The 24,818-nt window shown below is 49.7% G+C and overlaps 1 protein-coding gene across 1 annotated transcript in view; it reads left to right on the top strand.

The window, feature by feature from the left end:
• Nucleotides 1-24,818, top strand: part of FBN3 (fibrillin 3) — a 260,268-nt gene that overhangs the window by 221,005 nt on the left and 14,445 nt on the right. The window contains exons 42-57 of the mRNA XM_014599850.3: nucleotides 4,561-4,632; nucleotides 7,295-7,420; nucleotides 8,594-8,719; nucleotides 10,566-10,691; nucleotides 10,986-11,102; nucleotides 11,301-11,429; nucleotides 12,613-12,732; nucleotides 13,550-13,675; nucleotides 14,036-14,188; nucleotides 16,287-16,352; nucleotides 17,645-17,770; nucleotides 18,041-18,160; nucleotides 19,358-19,480; nucleotides 20,020-20,151; nucleotides 22,568-22,693; nucleotides 24,136-24,342. Coding sequence (XP_014455336.1) covers nucleotides 4,561-4,632; nucleotides 7,295-7,420; nucleotides 8,594-8,719; nucleotides 10,566-10,691; nucleotides 10,986-11,102; nucleotides 11,301-11,429; nucleotides 12,613-12,732; nucleotides 13,550-13,675; nucleotides 14,036-14,188; nucleotides 16,287-16,352; nucleotides 17,645-17,770; nucleotides 18,041-18,160; nucleotides 19,358-19,480; nucleotides 20,020-20,151; nucleotides 22,568-22,693; nucleotides 24,136-24,342 — 1,995 coding nt within the window. The remainder of the gene's footprint in view (nucleotides 1-4,560; nucleotides 4,633-7,294; nucleotides 7,421-8,593; nucleotides 8,720-10,565; nucleotides 10,692-10,985; nucleotides 11,103-11,300; nucleotides 11,430-12,612; nucleotides 12,733-13,549; nucleotides 13,676-14,035; nucleotides 14,189-16,286; nucleotides 16,353-17,644; nucleotides 17,771-18,040; nucleotides 18,161-19,357; nucleotides 19,481-20,019; nucleotides 20,152-22,567; nucleotides 22,694-24,135; nucleotides 24,343-24,818) is intronic.

The following is a 24,818-nucleotide window of genomic DNA, read 5'->3' as shown; positions in this document are numbered from 1 at the left end:
CCCGAGCACTACCAGGAGTGACTAGGAATAACAGCCACAAGCTGGCAGAGGGTAGAGTCCGACTAGACACCAGGAGGCGCTACTTCACAGTCAGGGCGGCTAGGACTTGGAACCACCTTCCAAGCAAAGTGGTGCTGGCTCCTACCCTGGGGGTCTTTAAAAGGAGGCTAGATGAACACCTTGCTGGGGTTGTTTGACCCCAGTACTTTTTCCTGCAGGGGGTCGGACTTGATGATCTGCTCAGGTCCCTTCTGACCCTACCAACTATGAAACTGTGAAGTTTGTGACAGTTTGACTTTGTCATCCCATGGGGCACTGAGGTGAACAGGTGTTTCCCCAGATTCTGATGTGCACCCCTTATATTCTTATAGGCAGCCACCAGGTCCCCCCTGAGCCTGTGCTTTTCCAGGCTGAAGAGTCCTATAGCTTTCAGCCTCTCATCATAAGGTCAGTTTTCCTGCCCTCTGATCATGCACATGGCTCTCCTGTGGACTTTCTCAAGCTTCTCCACATCCTTTTTAAATTGTGGAGCCCAGAACTGGATACAGTACTCCAGCTGTGGCCTCACCAAAGCCGAGTACAATGGGAGGATGACGTCCTGGGATTTGCTAGAGAAGCATCTATGGATGCAAGTCAGAGCTTTGCTCATTTTGCCAGCTGCAACATCACATTGGTGGCTCATATTCATCTTGTGGTCAATCATGACCCCTAGGTCCCTTTTGGCCATGGTGCCAGCAAGCATAGCACTGCCAAGCCTATAAGCAGGCTATGGGTTTTTCTTCCCAAGGTGGAGTACCTTGCATTTTTCGGAGTTGAAGGCCATCAGGTTTTCATCTGCCCATTTTCTGAGCCTGTCAAGGTCAGCCTGGATCACCATCCTGTCCTCGGGTGTAGACACTTTACCCGAAAGGTTGGTGTCATCAGGGAACTTGGCCAGTCCGCTCCTGACACCAATGTCCACATCATTAATGAAGATGTTGAAAAGGATAGACCCAAGGATGGAGCCTTGGGGGACCCCACCAGTCACGGCACACCAAAACGATTGACTTCCATCAACTACCACTCTCTGGGTCTGACCTCGAAGCCAATTCTCCAGCCAGCGGACTGTGATGTAGCTGAGGCCACGATTGGCCAGATTTTCTGTAAGATGATCATGGGATACCAAATCAAAAGCTTTTTTAAAGTCGAAATATATGACATCAATCTCTTCTCCCTTGTCCAGGTGATAGGTCACCTGGTTGTAGAAGGTGATGAGATTGGTCAGGCAAGACCTACCCGCAGCAAACCCGTGCTGGCTATTTCTCAAGAAGTTGCCTTCAGCCAGCTTGTCAAGAATGGTCTCTTCGATTTTTCCCAAGATCTTCCCAGTGGTGGAGGTCAGGCTGATGGGCCTGTAGTTCCTCAGATCTACTTTCCTCCCTTTCTTGAAGATAGGCACCACATTGGCCTTCTTCCAATCCTTAGGCACTTCACCTGAGCGCTATGAGTTCTCGAAGATCCGTGCCAGTGGCCAAGCTATGATGCTTGCCAGCTTCTTAAGTACCTTGGGGTGCAAGCTGTCTGAGCCAGCTGACTTGAAGGTGTCCAATCTCTCAAGGTGTTCCTTCACATGGTCTACGTTGATGTGACCGGCCATTCTATACCGTATTGAGCAGGGCCATCCCTTGGGGTTGGTGAAAAACCAATGCAAAATACTCGTTGAGCAGGTTGGCTTTTTCCTGGGCATCGGTTGTCAGTTGACCCATATGGTTTAGCAGGGGTCCAATGTTACCCTTGCTTTTCCTCCGTCTCCCCACATATCTAAAAAAGGACTTTTTATTATCCTTGATACGTGTAGCCAGTTTGAGTTCAGTCACAGCCTTGGCTTTCCTGGTTTGCTCCCTACAGGTCTGGACCAGTGCAGAGTACTGCGCCTTTGGGGGTGGATCCAGCCTTCCATCCTTTATAAGCCATTCTTTTTAGTCACAGGAGGTCCACTATTTCCCTGCAGAGCCAAGGGGGCTGCTGTGTCCTTTTGCTGCCTTTCCTCCGAGACGGGATAGACATTGCTTGTGCTTCCAGGATCACTCCCTTGAGGAGCAACCACTCTTCCTGAACTCCCCGTCCCTTCAGGTCATGGTCCCTTAGGGCCATGCCAACAAGCCTCCTGAGCTTGTCAAAGCCAGCTTTCCTGAAGTCAAGGACTTCTGCTTTGCTGACTGACTTGCCTGGTTTACGGCGGATGGTGAAGGTGATCAGCTCATGATTGCTGTCTCCCAGCTTCCCTTCAATCATTAGGTCACTGATTAAGTCATCCCCTATTGCCAGTACCAGGTCAAGCAGTGCTTTGCCTTTCGTCAGTCCACAGACTTCTTGAGTCAGATAGAGCTCATCCACGCACATGAGGAAGCTTCGCGACCATTCAGATGTGGCCGAGTGCTCTTCCCACGAGATGTCAGGGTAGTTGAAATCTCCCATGACAACTGTGCACCAGGAGCGTGTAGCCTCAGCCAGTTCCCTGGCAAACTCTTGGTTAAATTCTTGATCCTGGGTGGGAGGTCTGTAGTAGACTCCCACCATTGTGTCCCCTGTGCCTTATTCACCACAGATTTTGACCCAGAGAGTCTCCAATCATGCCCCATAGGTGCCAATGTCAGCTTGCAGGGATGCATAGCTTTCCTTCACATAGAGAGCTACCCCCTGCCCCACTTTTGCCCACATGATCTCTCCTGCACAAGGTATAGCCATCTATACCTGTGGCCCAGTCATACGTGGAGTGCCACCAGGTCTCCGTTATCCTTATGAGATCATAATCCTTTTGGTTTAGCAGGAGGACCAGTTCCTCCTGTTTGTTCCCCAGGCTCCTGGCATTGGTGTACAGGCACATAAGTGTCCCATTGGGGGCCCTTGCCTTCCCTACAGATCGCTCTGGGGCTGGGGTATGGGTGGGTTCCCTTGAGTGCCTTAGCCTGCTGGGTTTACAAAAACTGCCCAGTGGGCTTGCAGTAACGGTACTTCCCGCATCCCCCGGCGGGCTCAGTTTAAAGCCCCGTCGAGCAGGTCAGCCAGTCTGGATGAGAAGAGCCTCCTCCCCAGCGGAGTGAGGTGGAGGCCGTCTCTTCCCAGCAGCTCACTGCCTCTCTTACCAAAGAGCAGGCTGTGATCGTGGAAGCCAAAGCCTTCATGATGACACCAGTGCCGCAGCCTCTGGTTGATTACCTCAATCCGTCTCTCCCTCCTCAGCCCATGACCCACAACTGGGAGGAGCGAGGAAAAGACCACCTGTACCCCCAACACCTTAAGCCCCACTCCCAGAGCCCTGTAGTCTCTCATGACATGGCTGGGATTGCTCCGAGCTGTGTCATTCGTGCCCACATGGATAAGGAGCATGGGGTAGTGGTTGGAGGGCCAGAGAACCTTTGGGATCTTCTCAGCTATGTCCCGGATGCGGGCCCCTGAGAAGTAGCAGACCCCTTGGGCTAGGGGGTCTGGGTGGCAGATTGCCCCCTCAGGAGGGAGTCTCCCATGACTAGCACTCTGCGTTTCATCTTGGGGAGAGCGGGGGTGGGTGATCCTCCCTTGCCTGCCGGAGCTGGCATCTCTGCAGGCTCTACTGGGGCTGCAATAGGTTCGTGCCTGTTGCAAATCCCCAGAGGGGAGGGAGTCTTGGTGCAGTGGGCCTTGGGGCCCTTGTTCACCTTGGTCCAACCCCCTGGCTGGACAGCATGGGAGATCCCTGAGTCCTCCCTTGCCCTGGAGGGTGTCCTTGGTCTACCCTCCACCTCCAGGGGGTGAAGGGCCTGGCAGTAGGAGTCTATCTCCTACTCGCCATCCCTGATGGCATGCAGTCTCTGGACTGCAGCCTGAAGCTCCTCTGTCTAGCACCTGATAAATTTGTGTGGCATGATTTGTTCTTAGCTAACCCATACTGGCTGCTCATGATCAGTCTTGCCTCCTCCAGATGCTTGCAAATGGCCTTCTTTATGACATGCTCCAGTAGCTTCCCAGGTATTGATATCAGGCTAACCATTCTATAATTCCCTGGGTCCTCCTTTTCCCCTTTTTTAAAGGGCATTATGTTGGTCCTTTTCCAGTACTCTGGTACCTTGCCTGTCTCCCACAACTTGATAAACATTATTGCCAGTGGCTCCAACATCCCCACTCCCACTTCCTTCAGGACCCTGGGATGAAATTCATCAGGCCGGTTTGCCTTGTGTGTGTGCTGGCAGTCTATGCGTAAAAGTGTGGTGCGGTGAGTGTGCCTATGTCCAGATGTGCATTGAGTGTGGAGTATGCAGATGAATGAGTGTGTATGTACAGTGGAGGTGTGGATATGTCATGGCTGTGTGTGTGTCTAAGATGTCAGGCCTTGGGGTGAGGGAGCATAGACTCCAGCTGGTAGCACGATAGATGTTTTCTTCTGTATCTGTGGTCTCCTCATTCTCTGGTATGACTTCCTCCATCAGTTCCATCCCCATGTGCATATCTCCATGGTGTTCCTCCCCCCTTACCTCCTATCCTGGCACCCATAGCTGGTACATCTGCTAACTTCTAGATGTGACCTTGTTGTTTCCCTTCTAGCTGAGTACCAGATCCTTTGTGGAAACCAGGCCCCTGGATTTATCATTGACATTCACACTGGGAAGCCAATTGGTGAGTACAATGGTGGGGGGCCTGCCTTCAGTTACTGCTGGCACTGGTTCTCTCCTCCTGCTCTCCTACTTAAGTCTTTGTGATCATTTCCTGATCTCCCTCAGTACATGAGCCTGGGGGCAAGGACAAGCAAGAAGGGAAAGGGGGCAGAATTGCTTGGGTTGAGACCTGTCAACTCCGACTAAGGACAACATTAGTGTCTCAGTGATTCCAGGTCGCACTGGAATATACATAATACCAGGTTTTTTAATGTAACACCTGCGGGCTTCTCTCTGCTCTCTTCTCTCCAGATTATCATGGAGCTCTCACCACCATAGTTTTGAGGCCTTCCAGCATCACCTTTAGTGGCATGACTAATATCGTATTCTGCTTGTTCTTTCTCCTGTGCTCCCCAGATGTGTGTGTAGTGGAATGGTTTTGTGTGCAAATGCCCATGCTGCCCTTAGATCAGAGAAAGCTAGTTGGAGGCATGGACTCTCAGAGCAGTCTGCGAGGAGGCATGTGCTGGCCCTTTGTTTTGGAAGAATTTACTCCACAGCCTCAGAGCAGCCCCTTAGAAGGGTCCAGCTCCCACACAGATGAGCTCCCCTTGACCGTAGAAATCTCTGCTCTGCCACATGACTGTGGCTCATAGGCAATCTTAGACCCATTAGCAAGCTTCTGATAAAAATAGGGTAACGATGGTGCAAAGCACGATCAGTTCTCAGTGTTACCCCTGCCTTTCTGCAGAAGGTAATGAGGTCTTAATAACTGGTGATAACTCAGAAATAAACAACTACAGCTGCCAGAGCCCAGGTGAGCAGTAACAGCCACACCAGCAAACCGAGACCAGGGAATCTAGGATGTGAGAGACACTATAAACATGGAGTCCCAACACAGCTGTTGCAGTCAGTAGAGAAGAGAACCAGAAACTCCCACAGACAGGACCAGGGCCTGGGTGGGCCAGGACTAGTGCCTAGAAGAGCACAGAATTGCTGTTAACACTGGTGCAAAGAGCATGAAGCCCCAACAGTTTGCAAGATTTTTTTTTTCATGGATTTCATAGACATTAGGGCTGGAAGGGACCTCGGAAGATCATCGAGTCCAGCCCCCTGCCCAAAGGGCAGGAAGTCAGCTGGGGTCATAGGAACCCAGCAAGATAAGCATCCAGTTTGCTCTTGAAGGTGTTCAATGTTTTGCTCTTGAAGTTGTTCAATGTTTGCTCTTGAAGATAGCAGACCTGAAAATCGGAGCACTTTTGCTTCCCTCCCCGCCACCCCTGCTAATAGTGCAGACCCTCTTATGAAAGGCACCAAGACCCACAGCAGAAGAGCTCAGAGTTCAGGCCTGGATTCCAATAGGGATACAGTGAGAGGTGTCTCCTGTAAAGAAATGCAAAACTCTAAAACTTTTGGGTTAGAGATGATACTTTTTATTAGACCAACTAAGAACTCACAAAAAAAAAAATCTTTCTTTGCAAGCTTTCAGGCACACACACCCTTCTTCAGGCTTAAGTAAAATTAAAGATGGTAAAAGTCCCCCTTAGGTAAAAAATAAACTTCATTTTGCACAGAGGAAGCTGAAGGTGGGGCCATGACAGTTCCTTTGTATAAGTTGCTCTTTGATGTGCAGATAAGGCAGTTTCTCTTCCCTGGTGGTGTCAGATGGCAGAAAGGTACGGAGGTGTAGAAATTTTTCTTTCTTGTTTAGCAGTGAAGTTTATAATTCCAAAATTGGCTCAAATTTGGCATCTTCCATGTTTCAGGGATGTATTTGGTAGCTGTGTTTGTCTGAGACAAAAAGAAAAGCAAAACTCTAAAACTCGTGGTTCAGACATGATACCTTTTATTGGGCTAACTAAAATCTAATGGTGTCCCGTCCACAGATGCTTGTAACTTTGAAAGCTGGAGTCTCTAGCCCTGGTGGTACATAAGACTCAACAGACTTCATCCCCACCAAGGGTCCCTTGGCCTAGTGCAGTGTTTCAGGCCCTGATGCCAAACTGAAGAGAATAGGGAAAAGATCAGTTTATCTACCATCCCCAAAAGACCAGCATCTAGCAAACTGACAGTGGTGTGAAAGGTTAAGCTGCCGTCTGTGTAGGCATACATGCATGGCTGTAGGGCAGTGAACTGTTCTGGGGTCTGATGACTAAACAGTGGCACCCCTGGAAGTATTTCAGCATGATGAAGACAGCTGCCACTTGCATTCAGCTTCCTCTCCCAAATGTTCTTCCAGAGGCTAATGGTAGCTCCCAGGGGCATTAGAGGGAGAGTATGTACAGAGAGAGAGCCATTTTGTAAAAATGGAATCTCGTTCCCAAATGAGCATGACCAAAGATGAAGTAGCTCATGCGAGCAAGGATCCAGCCTATCTCTGTCAGGAGCCAAAAGTCTCTAGAGTGCAGCCTTGGCCTTCTAACAATATCAGTAAAGGGAGAGTCGGTATTTAGAGTCTGCTGTTTGCTCCACCCTCTGCTCCTCGTTTCACTCTCAGTCAGCCAGAAGCGCCCTTTGCTGTGAATATTCGCTGCAACAAGAGCCAGAACACAGTAGTCCCACAGCCACAGGAGGGAAAGCAGGGCACATGCCATTACTTCACTCGTTCCTTCCCACCCTGGGCTGATGCTTTCCGTTTCCCCCGTCTCCCTGCATTACTGATGGGGATGTGCTTCTCCTTGCAGATATTGATGAGTGCAGTGAGATCCCTGCTATCTGCACCAATGGCGTTTGCATTAACCAGATCGGCAGCTTCCGATGCGAGTGCCCAATTGGATTCAGCTACAACAATATTCTGCTCATCTGTGAAGGTAATGAGGTGGTAGTTGCTGTGCTGGCCAGCAGCTGCATGCTTTGTTCTCAGTATTGCTGGCCCCCAACAGTAGGTGATGGGGTGATGGGGTGAGGAATGACACTCAAGTCATCTCTGCTAATGGGGTATTGGAAGCAGGATATTTATGACAAGAAGCAAAGCCTTCATTTGGTTTTTATTCTTATTTTTAAATGTTCCTTTTCCACGTCAAAAGTAAAGATTGTTATTTTTCAAAAAGCTTTAGTGGTATGTTTTATGCGAGAAGATCTTAACATGTTTTCATATATCATTTCCTCTTTTTGAGATCAGAGATTTAGAAATGGAAAGATGTTAACATTCTTTGTTTTATGTCCCAGAACTGAAATGTATTTCCTATTTTCAGAAACAAAAAATCATACAAAGCATGTGCATTCACAATCTCCGTATTTTTTTTCAATTCATAAAATCATAGAAAAATAGGGCTGAAAGGGACTTCAGGAGGTCATCGAGTCCAGGATCAGCCCTATCCAAATTATCCTCTGCTAGTGTTTGTCTAACCTGTTCTTAGAACTATGCAAGCAGCCCTGTTGCACAACCACCAGGCACAAACACCAAGAGCACCCTAACCTGTCACAGGTAAAGCAGGGGGACAAGTGCTCTGTTGGTGTCCTGCTAGTGCAAGGACAGGAAATAGTTGTTAAAAAACACACTTGAGAGATTCAAGGAAGAGGGACATGTCCCCCACTACAGAGAAAAGCAGTCCATGCCAATTTGACCACAGAGTAAAATTCCCTTCTGATCTCAAATGTGGCAATCAGTCTGACCGTGACCAGAGGGGCAAGACTGTAATCAGGAATCTCAGGTGTCTTAGTCCCAGCAGAACCATCAGTACATCCCAGTCCAGTACCCCTAGTCTTGGCTGTGGCCAGCACCCAAATTTTCTGAGAAAGACAGAAAAAAACAAAACAACCCCTTCCGCCCCACCACCACCACCTGTAGCAACAAGAAAAGAAAAATTCCTTCCATGTGGCAACCAGCATATTTTAGGGAAAATATTTTAGAAGAACTGAAAATGTTCTTTCAATCTGCTGGTGGTGCTTGTCCCGTTCCTGAGCAGGTTCTCCGATGCTTGCTTGTGGCACGCTCAAGGGGAGTTGTGCAGTCAGCGCCAGTGATTTCTCTCTCTCTTCAGACATCGATGAATGCAGCAGTGGTGAGAATCTTTGCCAGCGCAATGCTGATTGCATCAACATCCCGGGCAGTTACAGGTGCGAGTGCTCAACTGGATACAAGCTGTCGCCTAGTGGAGCCTGTGTGGGTAAGATGGGAGCTGTTCACAATCTATACCAGGGGAATGCTCAATCAATGCATAGGACCAGAGTCAGGAGACCGGTGTGTGCTTGAACTTCCTCCCTGGTTTCTTTGCATGGCATTAGAATAGAGAAAGGATGTTATTGTTCTCAGCATATTCGTGACTACGGATCCCAGGATTTTTTAACAGACTGTCACTGTGCTGCACCAAGCTTATTAGGGCTGTAGGGATGCAGAGGACTGAGACCATTGCGGAAATGCTTTAGTGATCTGGTGTCTGAAATACACATTAGAAAAACTAGTCTGTGCAAGGGGTAATCACTGGGAGGCTGAAATGCCTTTGATATCCTCCAAGCTCTGCTTGAGTGCACTAGTGAAGCAGACCCAGGGGGCAAGCATCTGCCTGACAGCTGAATGTCTGAATGTAGAATTTTACTTCCCTTTGTGCATCTAAATGGCAGCTGTCTAGCAGTGGGAGTGACATTTGTAGTACTTACATGCAGGTAGTGATTCTATTACCCCGTGCTGCAGGGGCACATCAAGAGACTGAGCATGCTCAGTGAGCTTTGCACTGGTCCGGAAGTCTGCACGGCCATTCTGGGAGTGTAACTGCCTAAATCACAGAGATGCAGCCAAACAGAAATCCACGACTAACAGGTGTAAGAGGAGGAGAAGGGTCCTCTCATAGTTTAGGTCTGTGAATTAAGTGGTCAAAGCACTTGTCCAAGGAGCAGGAAACCTGGGTTCTAGGACTCCCATCCCAAAAAGAAGTTTTGAACTTGTTTTTTTTTATCAAGCTTTTAGCATAGTGCATTAACCACAAGGTCACAAGTCAGAAATTTTTCAAATGTTTTTTTAGCTGTGGTTGGATAGTTCATTCACTGTGCTGAGAAGTCACCAGCCAAAACCCCTTCTGGCAAAGAAGCTGTAGGGGAGATACAACCTGTGCTTTCTGGGTAAATGTCCTAACCATTTAACCATTCAACTGTTAGGGCTAAAGTATGGCAAGGACTGGAGGACTTGTGTTAACCTACACACTTAGTTATTTCTATAGGCTGACTTCAGAGTGCTCCAAAACCCACATATGAAAGGAGATAATCTTGAAAACTGGTAGGGCAGAGCAGGGAGTAGGTAGAGAGTTCAGGACAAATTCATAGCCATTGGATCAATGCGATCCAAATATATAGCTGACCAGATATGAGCATTTCTTAAATTTCAGACTGTGCTAAAATCAACCTGCATAGTGAGATAGTCCTGATTAGTGCCATACTACAACAAGGCCTGGAGTGAACTTTAGGAACTACAAGAGTACATTGACTGGGTTGATTCTCACCCTACAGAGCTGCTGTTGGGCTGTATTCATCTGCATGGGGCATAGGTGGATCCAACATTGTGTAAAGGGATGTGTGCATGTGTGGGAGCAGTGACTGAGTGCTGCAAGGGTGGCTGTGAGCTCCCTGCCCCCCAGCGAGGCTGGCAGAACACGGCAGGGGAGCAGCACCAGGGGACTTTTTTCTGGCTGCTGCTCTTTGCTTTCTGGTAGTAGCGCTTTCAGGGGTCACGCTTACAAGTGTTTTCCCATAACCAGGAGAGTTAAAAACTTACTGTTTTTAGACCTGAAAACTCAGATTCTCTTGAATCCAGGAGAAAGGGGCTTTAAGAAACTGTCGAATATTGTGAGACTTGGGATAAAATTACGAGAGATGAAATCACAGTTGTTTAGTGAAATGCCTGCTAGTTAATCCGTAACGGCCCAGAAACAAGCACAGTGCCCCCTTCTGAATAGAGGAGCTGCATTTCCAATTTGGCTGGAGTCTTTCCTGTACCTTATTTTCTGCCTTGTTTTGTTGCAGGTCGTAATGAATGCCAGGAAATTCCCAACGTCTGCAGCCACGGTGACTGCGTTGACACTGAGGGCAGCTATATCTGTGTCTGTCACAACGGGTTCAAAGCCACAGGAGAGCAGACCATGTGCATGGGTCAGTGAGGACGGGGCAGCAGCCATGCAAATGTTGTACTGGGCTGCTTTGAAATTCTGTGACATTTAAATCTGTTCTAGTGTGGGAGTAAAAACTTTCTGGGGACTTAATGGCTTGTTGCTGTGTAACCGAAACTGCCACTGCCTGGCAGAGAGCAAGCCAATATATTACCTTGATTCAAGGTTTATGTTAACTCTTGCCAAATCAAGCAGCCATCCCTCCCATAACTGAACACACAGGCCCAGGGCCAGAAACGGCTCAGCCCTTGACCTGTTGTCATGCTTTTCTCTTCAGATATTGATGAATGTGACCGGCAGCCTTGTGGAAATGGCACCTGCAAGAACACAGTGGGTTCCTACAACTGCCTGTGCTTCCCTGGCTTTGAGCTAACACACAACAATGATTGCATGGGTAAGAGCATGCACAGTGCCAGCTCCAGAAGTATTAGAGTCTATTGTCACACACAGTTGCAGGTGTATCACTATTTAGTTTGGTGTCACACCCAAAACCAGCTGTAGAGAAAACAGTTGGGTGGCATACAATCAGCACAGTGGGGTTGTTGCATTGCATCTTGTACTCCATTGTGCATATTTCTTGTACTCTGTGCAGATATCGATGAGTGCTCGTCCCTGGTGGGGCAGGTGTGTCGGAATGGCCAGTGTATAAACAGCATTGGGTCCTTCCAGTGTCTGTGCCAGGAAGGCTACGACCGGACCCCAGATGGGAAGAACTGTGTTGGTGAGTGTCTGGGCACATCTTGGGTAATAGCACTATAATGCTCAGGTACCTCCTACTCATGAGTCAACCAGCTTTTTGTTAGCAAAGCACCCCATAACATATGCTCTTTACTCCTTGTGGTGCATGTAGAACTCCTGGGCACTGGCAAAACTCAAATTTGAAAGACATTGTGGGTTTGAGATGTGGAGCTCTAGTCCCAGCAAGGAGAGCTCCCAGTGCCCAGTGTTTGTAGACTAGGGAGGGGTTGAGTTCATGCACCACTGCACATACACCTCAGCTACAGAGAGTTGACTGTTTTATTGCAGAGGCCGCTTTAGTCAAAAATGAAGGCGCTGATCCAGTCCTCTTGGACAGAATTTTTTATCTCTAAGTTTATTACTCTCAGAGGGATCGGCTAGCAAATTTCCCAGCTTCATTCCCTAAATCAAGACCACTTTTAGGGCCAGAAATCCCAGGCCACCTGCAGGGCAAGATAACCTCCTCGGCCAAAGCCCTGTCATCTGACTGACTACCGAAAGCCACACACGCTGTCCCCAGCAGTACCTGAGGCTCTCCCTGCCTCAGACAGGCAAAGATTGCACTATGTCCAATACCACATTGTGCAAACTGCAGGTAAACATAGTCTTCTAGACAGCAGGTATTGCAGAGAACCGTAATCGTATTCATCAGGGAGACCATGAGCCCCTTATATTCTCAGCCTGAGTCCCTTAAGAGATTAATTTGAACGCCGGCATTATCCTGTGGTTGGGGTGTCATGATCTTGCCATAGTCTGTCTAGGAGGATGTGTTGTTACTAACCCAGGCACCCGGTTACACTGCTAAGGTTGCAGTGCAGGACACGTGTATACGTAAAACGTCCCATTCCCTGTTTCTCTGTGCAAGAGGTTCCAATACATAGTGCATAGCTGTGGGCACATCAGCTGCAGATTGCAAAGTGAGTACTTCACTTGGGACCTTTACCCTTAGGGTTTACAAGAAGGAAGTGGAGTTTTCTAGGGCTCCATTTCCTCTGCAGCCCATGCAGGACCTGTTGGGCAGGAGCATGTTGGGGCATCAGTCTTTGCCTGGAACACTCCCATGTGTGCCAAAGTAGCATACATTTCCAAGCAGCTAGAGCTCAACCCTTTGGGTGCCTTCATTTTATAAAGATTTATCTGTCATTTTCCCCTCTGTTTATTTGCAGACATTAATGAGTGTGTGAGCCTGCCTGGGACCTGTTCTCCTGGAACATGTCAAAACCTGGAAGGCTCTTTCCGTTGTATCTGTCCCCCGGGGTACGAGGTGCAGAATGACAACTGCATCGGTAACGTTGATTCCTCTATTCAGTCTCCGGTACCAAGGATCCAGTACTGTCCATGCCTTCAGACAGTAACCACTGTCCCATCTGGTGGAACCAGCATTTCATGGGCAGCAGAGATACGGGCAGTGCCCAAAACCTCATCTCTACAGCAAATTAGGAGCGGAGCGAGTGGGGCCTGGCACCCTCTGAAAAAACGTGTTTGATAGATGCCTCACCTCACAGTCACTGGGGGGATTTTCATTATAGTGAACTGTCAGGTGGGAGGCTGGGGAAGATGTGCATGTTGCTGCAGTCTAATAGGCATAATTAGGCCTGGCCAGCTGGGCCACAGCTCCCTGAATAGTTACCACTGATTCTATCTTTGTGTAAGGAGGGCCTGCACAGTGCAGTAGGAGAAGAGCCCCATGGCCCTGCCTCTCATGGAGAGCTGTGAGACTGTGCAACTCACATTGTTGCTTACTTCTCTCTTTCCTGGTTTCTGATGTCTGGAGCAGGTCAGATACCAGGCAACATTGGGCCCTAGGGGCAGCAGCAGTGTCTGCACCCTGCATTGTGCTGGGAAGATGGGCTGAGGGGACAAGTTTAGTCTCAGGAGTGGGCAGTGCTGACCAGGCAAGGCTAACAGAAGTATTATCCAGTAGAGCCTGCCAAGAAATGGGCTGTAGGTGCTACTTCCCATCTTCCCAGAGGGGTCAGACTTACCCCACTCCTAGCTCCACATGGCCCTTACATCCACCAGTGTAATGGTAATGGAAAGAGTTACAATGTTTGTTCAAGTCTGTGTGTAATAAATACCCTCTCATGTCCCTCGTGCTCCCAGATATCAATGAGTGCGAAGAGGAGCCCAACATCTGCCTGTTTGGAACCTGCACCAACACCCCTGGCAGCTTCCAATGCATTTGTCCCCCTGGCTTTGTCCTGTCTGACAATGGCCGCAGGTGCTTTGGTAAGTGTCTGTAGCCTTGCCTACAAGCCAGTGAGGTCAGTGGCAAGTCAGGGGTGTTGCCCATCAGCTGGGAAGGAATGCAGAAGTGGGAATCCTGTGACGTCTGGTGCTGCATCTGCACATCAGCTGTGACTGGGTTGGCCTCTACATGTGCTCAGACACAAGAGAGTCCCCAGAGAGCAGTGGGCCCCAGGGAGCACTCAGTGTCAACCCAGCATTACCTCCTGCACTGCTCTGCAAGAGCCAGGGCCTCTGTCCTTTGGGAGCTGATCTGTGCCACAGTCCAAGTCTGGGAGGGAATGTCTGGTACACTGAGCCTGCCTATGCATGTCTTTAGTGCTCTGCTCCATCCTGCTGCAGATACTCGCCAGAGCTTCTGCTTCACCCGCTTTGATAATGGGAAATGCTCCGTCCCCAAGGCCTTCAATACCACCAAAGCCCGGTGCTGCTGCAGCAAGATGCCTGGAGAGGGCTGGGGTGACCCATGTGAGCTGTGCCCTCAAGAAGGGAATGGTAGGTGGCTCAGGCCCCTTGTGTCATGTATCACTGAGAACTGCTGTAGGGTGGGGAGGCTGCAGCTGTGGGAATGAGGTGCAACAGATGCAGCAAGAAGCACAGACAGCACTGTGAGGAATAGGAGCCTCTGTGCACCCTGCAGCATGGACACCCCTGCTAGTGCAGGGATCCCATAAGGGAAATGGTGCCCTTGAAACCAAATGTTCATCACTTGGTTGCGGCACTCAGACTGGAGGCTTTCTCTTTTAGGCAGGGGGGAAAGGGAACATTCAGCCTTCAGGCTCCTGGGTTCTGTTTTCAGCTCTGCTATCACTTCTCTGGCTGGTTCTGGACAAGTCATTGCACCTCTTTGTGACTCTGATACCCAAGAAAGGTGCTGTTTATTTCCCCACCCCTTAGGGTTCTGGCAGGTGGTATGTAATGAGCAGTATAATCATCAGTCATAAATAATTTCATCGTTTCATAGATGTTAGGGTCAGAAGGGACGTATTAGATCATTGAGTCCAACCCCCTGCCCTGGGCAGGAAAGAGAGCTGGGGTCAGGTGACCCCAGCCAGGTGTCTGTCCAATCTCCTTTTAAACACCTCCAAGGTAGGGGAAAGCACCACCTCCCTTGGAAGCTTATTCCATATTTTGGCAACCCTCACTGTAAAGAACTTTTTCCTGATGTCCAATCTGAATTTGCTTTCTTCCAGTTTGTGGCCATTATTTCTAGTTACCTCGACAGGTGCCCTGGTAAACATTGTATCCCCTGTTTCATGCTGGCCCCCCCGATGAGTTTGTAGGCAGCTGCGAGATCACCTCTCAGGCCTCCTTTTGTGGAGGCTGAAGCAGTTCAGGTCTCCCAATCGGTCCACATAGGGTTTTTTCTGTAGGCCTTTGACCAGATGAGTGGCCCTCCTCTGAACCCTCTCCAGGCCATCCACATCCCTCCCAAAGTGCGGCACCCAAAACTGGACACAGTACTCCAGCTGTGGCCTGACCAATGCCACATAGAGGGGAAGTATCACCTCCCTGGACCTGTTTGTGATGCACCTGCTTATGCAAGAAAGGTTGCGATTAGCTTTATTCATTATCTCATCACACTGGTGACTCATGTTCATTTTGGAGTCGACTACGACTCCAAGATCCCTTTCCGCAGTTGTGCTACTTCGAGTGGTACCTCCCAGGCTGTAGGAGTGCTGATGATTCTTCCTCCCCAGGTGCAACACATGACACTTATCCTTGTTGAACTGCATCCTATTCTGTTCGGCCGATTTCCCCAGCCTGTCCAAATCAGCCTGGATTCTCTCCCTGCCATCTAGTTTGTGTATCTCCCTCCATAATTTGGTGTCATCAGCAAACTTGGACAGGGTGCTTTCTACTCCCTTGTCCAAGTCACTAATGAAGATATTGAATAGTACCGGTCCGAGGACAGAGCCCTGGGGGACTCCGCTGCCCACACTTCTCCAGGTAGAAACCAACCTGTCCACCACCACTCCCTGGCTGCGTCCCATAAGTCAATTTTCTACCCACCGGACTGTGTAATAGTCTACAATGCAACTGTTTAGTTTATTTATAAGAATTGTGTGTGACACTGTGTCAAAGGCCTTTTTAAAATCTAAGTAAATAATGTCTCCCCCTTTTCCTTCATCCAAGCATTTTGTGACCTGGTCGTAAAATGAAACCAGGTTAGTCAGGCAGGATCTGCCTACTATGAACCCATGCCGATTGCCCCTTAGCATCATTTTACCCTCTGGTCCCCCACAAATGTGATGCTTAACAATTTTCTCAAAGTTCTTGCCAAGGATGGAGGTGAGACTAACTGGCCTATAGTTACCCGGTTCCTCCTTCCTCCCCTTCTTGAAAATAGGGACCACACCGGCCCTTTTCCAATCCTCTGGGACCTGACCTGAGCACCATGAGTGCTCAAACAGTTGTGCCAGGAGCTCCGCTATGACTCCAGCTAATTCCCTAAGCACCCTATAAGTTATCTTTTTACAAAGCCTTGTCACTAGCCCAGGCAGGGTTTCCCTAAGGGGCTCTGTGATGTGTCTTCCAGCTGCAGCAATTGGGAGCAGTTTTTAGCACATCTCACTTTTCTCATTTTTCCCAGTTGCCTTTCAGGAGCTGTGTCCATACGGCCATGGGGCCATCCCTGGCCCAGGCGATACCCGAGAAGGTAAGGCAAGATTTTTGTGAACATCATGGTGTAACAGGCCTTCCTGAGCTTCCTCACAGGTCTTTATGCCCCCTGCCTTTTAACCGGGGTCTGTTAAGTGCTCTGGCTCCTCCGTAGGTTACCTCCTTCATTTTGCCTTCCATGCTTTAGTTGGTAATCAGTTTAAATTTAGGAGGCAGCCCTCAGTTTAAATCAGAGACACTAGGTGTCTCTCCCCACTCTAATCATCATGCGGCATCCTTAGCTGGCCCAGTAGTTGTAATGGTCCCATTTAAGTCCTTACTTGCCTGCCAGTTAAGTCCCCTAGGGCCATCTGTCTCACCAAATAAATCCACCCAGATTTAAGCAGTTCCCCCAATTGAGGCTGCTCAGGGCTGCAGTCCTCCTTGAGTCTCTTACTTAGGTCAGCATGCCAGGATTGTCTGGTCTTGATGAATTCTGCTTTCCACCCTTCTTGGCCTACTTACAGTAACCGCCCCCCCCCCCCCCCCCAGTAGCTCTTCTAGAGTGTGATACATACTGCTATCAGACCAAGGGGCTTCTGGTAGCCTACATGCACAAAGTCCCAAGGAGCCCACAGGGCTGTGGCCCTCAACATGTAGTCATCAAACGCTCTATTAAATGAGCCTCTTAACAGCAAAAAGGGCTTTTCCTCTTTGCATGCCCCTTTCTAGCTTGCAGGCTCCCTAGCTACAGCCGGTAGCCGGCTTCTATTCCAGCCTGTAATCCCTGGGAGTGCTGAGCTTTACTAGGAGCTCCTCATCTGGGCCAGTCTTGTCCCTCTCCTGTTCCGGAGCTGAATTTATGTGTCTTAGGCCTAATTCATCCTGTTGCCATTCAAAACAGTCCATTTAAAGGGCCTGTGCCCTTTTTCCTGGTTAATAAGGTAAGGGCCCACTATTGCACATGGGCCAGATGATGTAATGGACAAAATGTACCAGTGAGCAGCATGCCTTTTGTTTCAGACCAAGAAGTAGTCAGGCTCATGTATTATGTCATGTACATGCTGAGTTCCTGTGCCAGGAGCTCTGTATGCTTTCTATGGGCTCAGGATCCTTCCTGTTGTACCTGGGGCACGTCATTCAGTTCTTACTCAATCCTTCCTGAAGCCAAATTCTCACTTACTTTAGTGAGTGATGCCCCATAGTTTGCCCCACAATCCTTAGTCTGTAGCCTTGGAGCCCTGTCTTTACAAGGGAGCTGTTCTCAGCACCTGGATGCATTTGGTGCCAGGGTATGGAAAGCTACCAATGAATCCGGAATTTCAAAGTTTCTTTTGGTTTCCACTTCAGATGTAAATGAATGCTCTGAGAACCTGGGCATCTGCATAAATGGGGCATGTATTAACACTGATGGCTCCTTCCGCTGTGAGTGCCCCTTTGGGTATAACTTGGACTACACTGGAGTCAACTGTGTTGGTAAGTGCTTTTACCTCGAGCTAAAGGAGGTCCTTTTGGAGGAGGCAGGAGCTCCTACAAGAAGGTCACTGCATAAGTGGGGCAACTTGCTGCCTGCCTGATTCTGGCTTAGATGCTTCTAGCCATTGTTCTTCCCCTTAAATCCAAGGGGTATTTCTGACTCACCCACCCTGGCTTCTAGTTGAATATACTGGCTGCCAAAAGAGATGAGTCCCAGGGTCTCTTGTGAGATAAACTCAAGCTTCTAATGCTGTTCCTGACCTTCCTCAGACACAGATGAGTGCTCCATTGGTAACCCCTGTGGGAACGGGACCTGCAGCAACGTGGTAGGAGGCTTTGAATGCACCTGTGAGGAGGGATTTGAGCCAGGCCCCATGATGACATGTGAAGGTAATGTTCCTTGGGGGCCAGTGCATCTTGTTGGGTTTGCAAGCCTGCAGTGGAGCTAGTGCAGCTGGCTGGGAGGGTGAGACATCCAGCACTGCAGTGAGGAGGGAAAGGTACTGAGCAGGGTGCAGATTCACATGTATTCTCTCACCCTTCCCCTTCTACCCTCACACTCTCTCCCATTTTTTCTCAGACCCTACCCTCCACCCCCATCCTCAACATGTGTTTGCATCAGAGTTGAATCTTTCACACTCTTGGATGCATGTCAGACTGTTTTCCTGTGCAGGATGTGTCCCTGGAGAATCAACAGGTTGTGGGACAGGGTGTACACAGTGGAACTCATGGACTTCTTGCTCCAGCAGAGCTTCTGAAGTCCATGGAGAGTGATCCTGGGAGAGGGCTGCTCTTGGTACTAAGGGTTATTGATCTCTGCTCCATACCCACTGTAAAGGTGGGAGAAACATTTTGAGCTCTGGACTCCATTGCTAGAGAAGGATAGTGCAGTGATTATAGCATAGGACTAGAGCATGAGTGACCCAAACCACCCCAACCAAAGAACTGCTTTGCTGCAAACTTCCTGTGTGGTTTGGGGCAAGTCACTTGGGCTGCGTGAAGCTCTTAGCCATGCCCTGCCAGCACTGTTGGCAGTGTGGGGTGGCGAGCTCCAACCAGGGGTCAGCAACCACCCACAGGTGCTGCTGGCAGTGTCAGTGGCACCTTTTTGCAGGGGATGCACTGCCACATGCAGGGGGTGCGCATGCACCCATGTGCATCCCCTACGCATCGCCCCTGCCAGATAGCATCACTCTGCAAACAGAAAAGGGCCTAAGAGGCAACCAGATATATTGAGACAGTAAAGGGTTGGGATTCTTCCCAGAATCGGGTGCTGCGTGCTTCTTACCCACCGAATGGAATAAGACTGGTATTTCTTATCCCTGTGACAGTGCTGTGAAGATGTACCTGCCTTCTTCATTTCATGGCAGTGCTAGGGCTTGTGGAACTGCAGTAAGCTACTGGTACAATAGCAGTGTGTGTCAAGCCATTATAACAGGGAGCAATCACCACTCTCTCCCCAGTGACAACACGGCCTAGAGTAGCCATAGAGATATACAGGGTATAACCAGTAATGCAATTTCTGCTAGAGGAACTGGTCCCTCTGCGGTGTGGGGGTCAGATTCACTCTCCTCTTTCTGACTTCAGACATCAATGAATGTGTGCTGAACCCCCTGCTCTGTGCCTTCCGCTGTATCAACACCTTTGGCTCCTATGAGTGCACCTGCCCCTCTGGATATGCCCTCCGGGAAGACAGAAGAATGTGCAAAGGTAAAGGCCAATTTTGCCAAGGAGTTTCCAGCCCTTTCCACAGCCTTTTGCCCTTAACCAGGTTCACATGCCCTTGTGGAGCACTGTTGCCCCTATCCTCCTCTTCCCATTCAGACTCCATGTTTTCAGCACCTGTTCCTGTCATGCTCTTTCATGTTTTTAGCTGAAGAGCAAAGGAGCATATTGTGCTGCCACGCAAAGCAGCCTGCAGCACTGCAGCTAGACTTCCTTGTAGGAAAGAATCAGTCAAACAGAGCAGGAAACTGGGATTCTGCTCCTGGCTCTGTCACCAGATCAAATTGTGTCACCTTTCTGTGCTGCAGTGCTGGAAACCATCACCCACATTGCACACACCTCCCTGGCAGTAATGAACTGCTGTCTGTGGAGCACTCTGGCACTGTGGCTGGAGCCAAAGGGCCCTCTCAGTGTAAGACCAAGTTTTATACAAGGTGGGGTCCAGAAGTCTCACTCAATGTTGGGCCAAAGTGTTTCATGCAGGATGGAAACAAGTGCCCTCAACAGTGTGGTCTTGATTGTAGATCTGGACGAGTGCGCTGAGGGCCTCCATGACTGTGAGTCTCGAGGAATGGTGTGCAAGAACCTTATTGGTACCTTCATGTGCATCTGTCCACCAGGGATGCAGCGCAGGCCTGACGGAGAAAGCTGCACAGGTATCAGTCATCTATAGGGGGCATTTGCCACAGTGGCCAATATCCATCCACCTCCAGGCAGATAGCTATCTGCCTAGCCCTGTCCCTGGGTATCTATTGGTCCAACTCTCTCCCTGTGTCCATCTGTCAGTCTGAAGTTGCCTAGAGCCCAAATGCAAGCTTCTTCTGTTGTATCAGTACCCAAAGGCCCAGCTTATGATCAGGGCCCGATTGTGCTGTGCATGACACTGACTTAGCTTCACTTGATCATGGCCTTTCTCCTTGCCCTCTCCCCAGCCCTCACCTGCAGCCTCCTCTGCAAAGAGCTGCATTTAGAAGTGTCCCCTCATTGTTTTACACTAGAACTTGCTGGCCAGTACTAGCCCACCTCAAGAGCTCCTGGACTTGTACAAAGAGTAAGTCTAAGTAAGAGTGTCTACCTTAAGGGAAGCTGAGTGTCACAGGGCACTTTAGGTGCCCGGCTCCTATAAAGAGTGTAAACTGCTAGGGAAAGAGCCCAAGCAGTGAGTAGGGAGCCCCAGCTGTGGGTTACCAGGGCAACCAGAGTGAGCTAGCGGCCCACACCTGCTAGTGGCCAGCTGACAGGAAGGGGTAGGGCCTGGCTCACATATAAGTCCCAGGCCTGAAGCCAGGAGGGCAGTTCCCTGCTGGCAGCCAAGGGGGAAGGAGCTCTGCCTGAGCAAACAAAAGGGAGAGACCTGACTACACGAGCAGCTCCTGATTCTGTTGTGGGACGGAGTATTCCCTGGTAGGGTTTGAATGATGTTACAACCAGACGGCTTGAGTTTGTTACAGCCCAGGGGCTTGTGTTTGATTTATTATTGTATAACACCGGTGGCTTGGGTGAGGCTATTAGGAGATGGAGGAGGCCTCGTAGGAGATCCACAGCAGCGTGGGGACCCCAGCGCCAGAGAGGGCACAGCATTTGGGGTGTACCGACCCCGGTGCCAGTGAGGGTGCAGTGTGAGACGGGGCTGCGGAGAGCCCAAACGCCAGTGAGGGCTCAGTGTGAGATGGGGCCATGGAGGGCCCAGGGAGGACAAGGGGGCCAGGTTATAACAAGGCCCAGACCAAATAATGTCAGTATCATCGGTGATGTAGGAGTGGAAAAGGAGCTGCAGATAGTGCCCCCTGGCATTGGGGCAAGAAATGGGCAGCCTCCTGCTTAATTATATCTATTAATTAACAACAAGGCATGGCAGGCGAGAAGGCAGGCGGTTGGCTCATAACAGGTGGGCGGGGTCACCAGTAAACGGACCCTGAGGAGGCGCTCCTGTTACACTGAGGTTACTTCAGCCTACATAAATAGCCAAAGAAACTGCATCAACTCCAACCCTTCCCAAGTCTTTGACACAAAAGCAGGATAAGGAGAGGGTGAGGGAGTAGCTCTGAAACACTACAGTCAGCCAACCTGCTGGTGGAAATGTGGGACATGCTGGCGCACATTACAGCTCCCCTAAGCTTGTCCTGCTTTGCCCCAGCAATGTTGCAGCTCTGTCACACTGAACTTAAAAGCATAAAAATTTCTATTTACTGGGGCAGAACACAGGTCCGTGTTGTCCAGTATCCTGTGTCACATCGTGGCAGATAGTGGATGCTGAAAGGGAGAGTGAACTTGATATGACCGGGGGGGGGTTTCCACTGTTCTTCTCTTTTGCAGCCTCCAGCATTTAAGGTCTAGGAAGTTCTGATTCAGAGGCTGTGCCCCTAACTCCCTTGCTCAATATCTCAACGCCCCTTTCCTCCAATAATATGCCCAGTCCCTTTTTGAATCTGGTTAAACTCTCCACAATATCTGGTGACAACAAGTTCCACACTTTAATTACATGAAGTGAGAAAAAGAACTTCATTTTTGTTAGTTTTAAACTTACTACCTACTAGTTTCATTTTGTGACCCCCAAGTTCTTGTGCTGAGAGAGAGTAGAATAGAATAAATCCCTATTTACTTTCTCCTTGCCATTTAGTATTTTGTAAACCCTTATCATGTCCCACCTGAAATGTCTCTTTTCTAAACTGAACAGGCCCAACCTCTTTAGTCTCTCCTCATCTGGAAGCCCCCCCCCCCCCCCCCCAATACCACTAATCATCCTTGTTGCCCTTCTCTGTACTTTCTCTTTTGAGGTGAGGGAACCAGAACTGGGCACAGTATTCAAGGTGTGGATTTATAAAGGGGCATGTTGATATTTTCAGTTTTGTTTACAGTTCCTTTCTTAATAATCCCTAACATTTTGTTTTATATTTTGACAGCTGATGAGAACTAGCTGATGTTTTTAGCTTGCTGTTTACAATGACTCCTAGATCTATTTCCTGTGTAGTAATAGCTAATGAAATCACATCTTGTGCTTACAGACCTGCTTCAATAGTGGCTTGTGTCCATGTGAGTCACCATGCACTTCTTTGGTTCTGTTCCTCCTAGATGAGAACGAATGTCGGACCAAGCCAGGAATCTGTCCCAATGGCCGCTGTGTTAACACCGTGGGCAGCTATCGGTGTGACTGCAACGAAGGCTTCCAAGTCAGCCCCTCTGGCACTGAGTGCATTGGTAATTAACACAACCAGCTGTATCAAGCTTGGACCAGGTCTGAAGTGGGCAGCAGGTTGTTCTTGTTGTATTCTCCATAATCTCCTTTTGGGAGACTTGTATCAGCTGAAAGAGTCCCACAGCAGCCTAGTCCTGTTCCTCTGAACAAGCCTGGAGACTCAGAACTGGCAAAAGAGGAGTAAATATGCTGGGAGTGGGGGTCTCCAGCACAGAATTACTGTTTGGATTTGCCAGCAAATTGCTCTACCTACTCAGCAGTCTGTGATACTGAGTGAGGGGCCTTAATGCCCCTCTGCTAGACAGCATGCTTAGATGGGGCTTCTCAATCAGGGTTCTAGATCCTGAGATGCTGCAAAGCCCTTGAGGGGATCCATGGCACCCAGCCCACATGTGAGGAGCAAAATGCTCTCATCCCCATGTCTCACTCCCCACATCTGCTGCAGTGCCTTGCAGACCAGTGGCATCCCCAGCTGTGTCTCTGGGGACATAACTGTGCTGCATGCCCCCACACTCCATGCTGGACACTCTGCTGAGGGCAGGTGGGCAGATATGTCAACAGAGCCACATTTTTCAGCCTAGCTTGCCCCCGTAGCCTCTCCTACCTTCCTAGGACCCCTGGGAGGGACCATGAGGCAGATGCCTCTGGCTGCCAGCTTGCATGACCCCAAGGGAGCATGACTCCTCAGCCTCAGGAATCATCCTTACGCACTAGAGATGGGGGGCAATGGAAAGACCTGGGCACAGTAGAGTGAGGTCCTGCACCCATTGCCCTCCCCTGACACCAGCTGAATCAGTGTTTTTCAACCTGCAGAGCCTCAAGGCAACCCCCAGGACTTGTCAGTATTTAGATTCTAGCTCACTAAATCTCAACCAGCATCCCGAGGTGCTGCTAAATTTAGAAGAGTTATAGAGGGGTGCCTTGAGACTTAAAAAGGTTGAGAAGCACTAGCTTAGGCAGTGTGGAGAAATGGAGTTTGTTCAGGGAAGAGCAAGAGAAGGGCTGTGGACCTGGGGGGCAGAGTAACACGATGAAATGTACTGGGTCGGGCAGGAGACGCGAAAGCAAGGTGCATGCACCTGTGGGATGAGCACTGAGGACAGATTGTGGAACTGCTAGTCATGTCGGTCAGACAGGAAGGGCCTGGGATCTTCAGGTTAAGTTGGGCCAAGCACTAGAAATCTGCAGAGGGCAGTCCTGGCCTGGCCCCAGGAGAGCAGGTGAAGGGTCTGCTAGGTCTTTTAAGACAGGCTTGCCACTATCACCTGAAGAGCAGAGCTGCTGTCGCATCCCATCTCCAGCTATGGGTCCCCAGGCCCTTCTGCTTGCAGAAAGGCCAGGGTTTCCTCTCCAGCCAGTACATTTGCTGGACTCTGGCTGCCTTGTCATGTCCAGTACTGGCACTGTCTCCATTACTACTTTTCTCTCCCTCTTTCTTTCCCAGATACCCGCCAAGGTTTCTGCTTCACTGAAGTGCTGCAGACTATGTGCCAGATGTCCTCCACCAACCGCAACCTGGCTACCAAGTCTGAGTGCTGCTGCAATGGTGGACGTGGCTGGGGAACTCAGTGTGAACTCTGCCCACTCCCAGGAACTACCCAATACAAGAAGATGTGTCCTCATGGACCTGGGTACTCCACTGATGGGCAAGGTGAGTGCCAGGCTGCACACACTGGTGTGGGGAATGAAGCCAGAGAATTGCAGTGCAGGGCTTGCTTCTTACGGCACCCAGGGATCCAAATCACCCTGAAGAGGATGTGGAGGGGGCCAGGGCATGGATACAAGAAGGGCACACCAGCTGGAGGAGGCTGCATCATCAAGGTGAAGGTGCTACACACCTCCTGCACACCGAGGTGCTGTGGGACATGATTATTTTTATTATTATTATCCAAGAGAAGTGGTGCTTACTCTTACTCTGGGGGTCTTCAAAAGGAGGCTAGACAATCACCTAGTCGAGGTCGTTTGACCCCAGCATCCTTTCCTTCCAATGGCAGGGGGTCGGACTTGATGATCTGCTTAGGTCCCTTCCAACCCTACCAACTGTGAAACTATTTCCCCCATGTCAGCGTCCTCAGCGCTGCCTCTGAGGCAGGGCATCTTCATTCTGCCCCATGCCCTGGGCTGTAG

This window comes from Alligator mississippiensis, chromosome 16 (assembly GCF_030867095.1).
Source record: "Alligator mississippiensis isolate rAllMis1 chromosome 16, rAllMis1, whole genome shotgun sequence".
NCBI classification, from domain to species: Eukaryota; Metazoa; Chordata; order Crocodylia; family Alligatoridae; genus Alligator; species Alligator mississippiensis.
The sequence above is the reverse complement of the archived record's forward strand: the minus strand, read 5'-3'. Positions and strand labels throughout refer to the sequence as shown.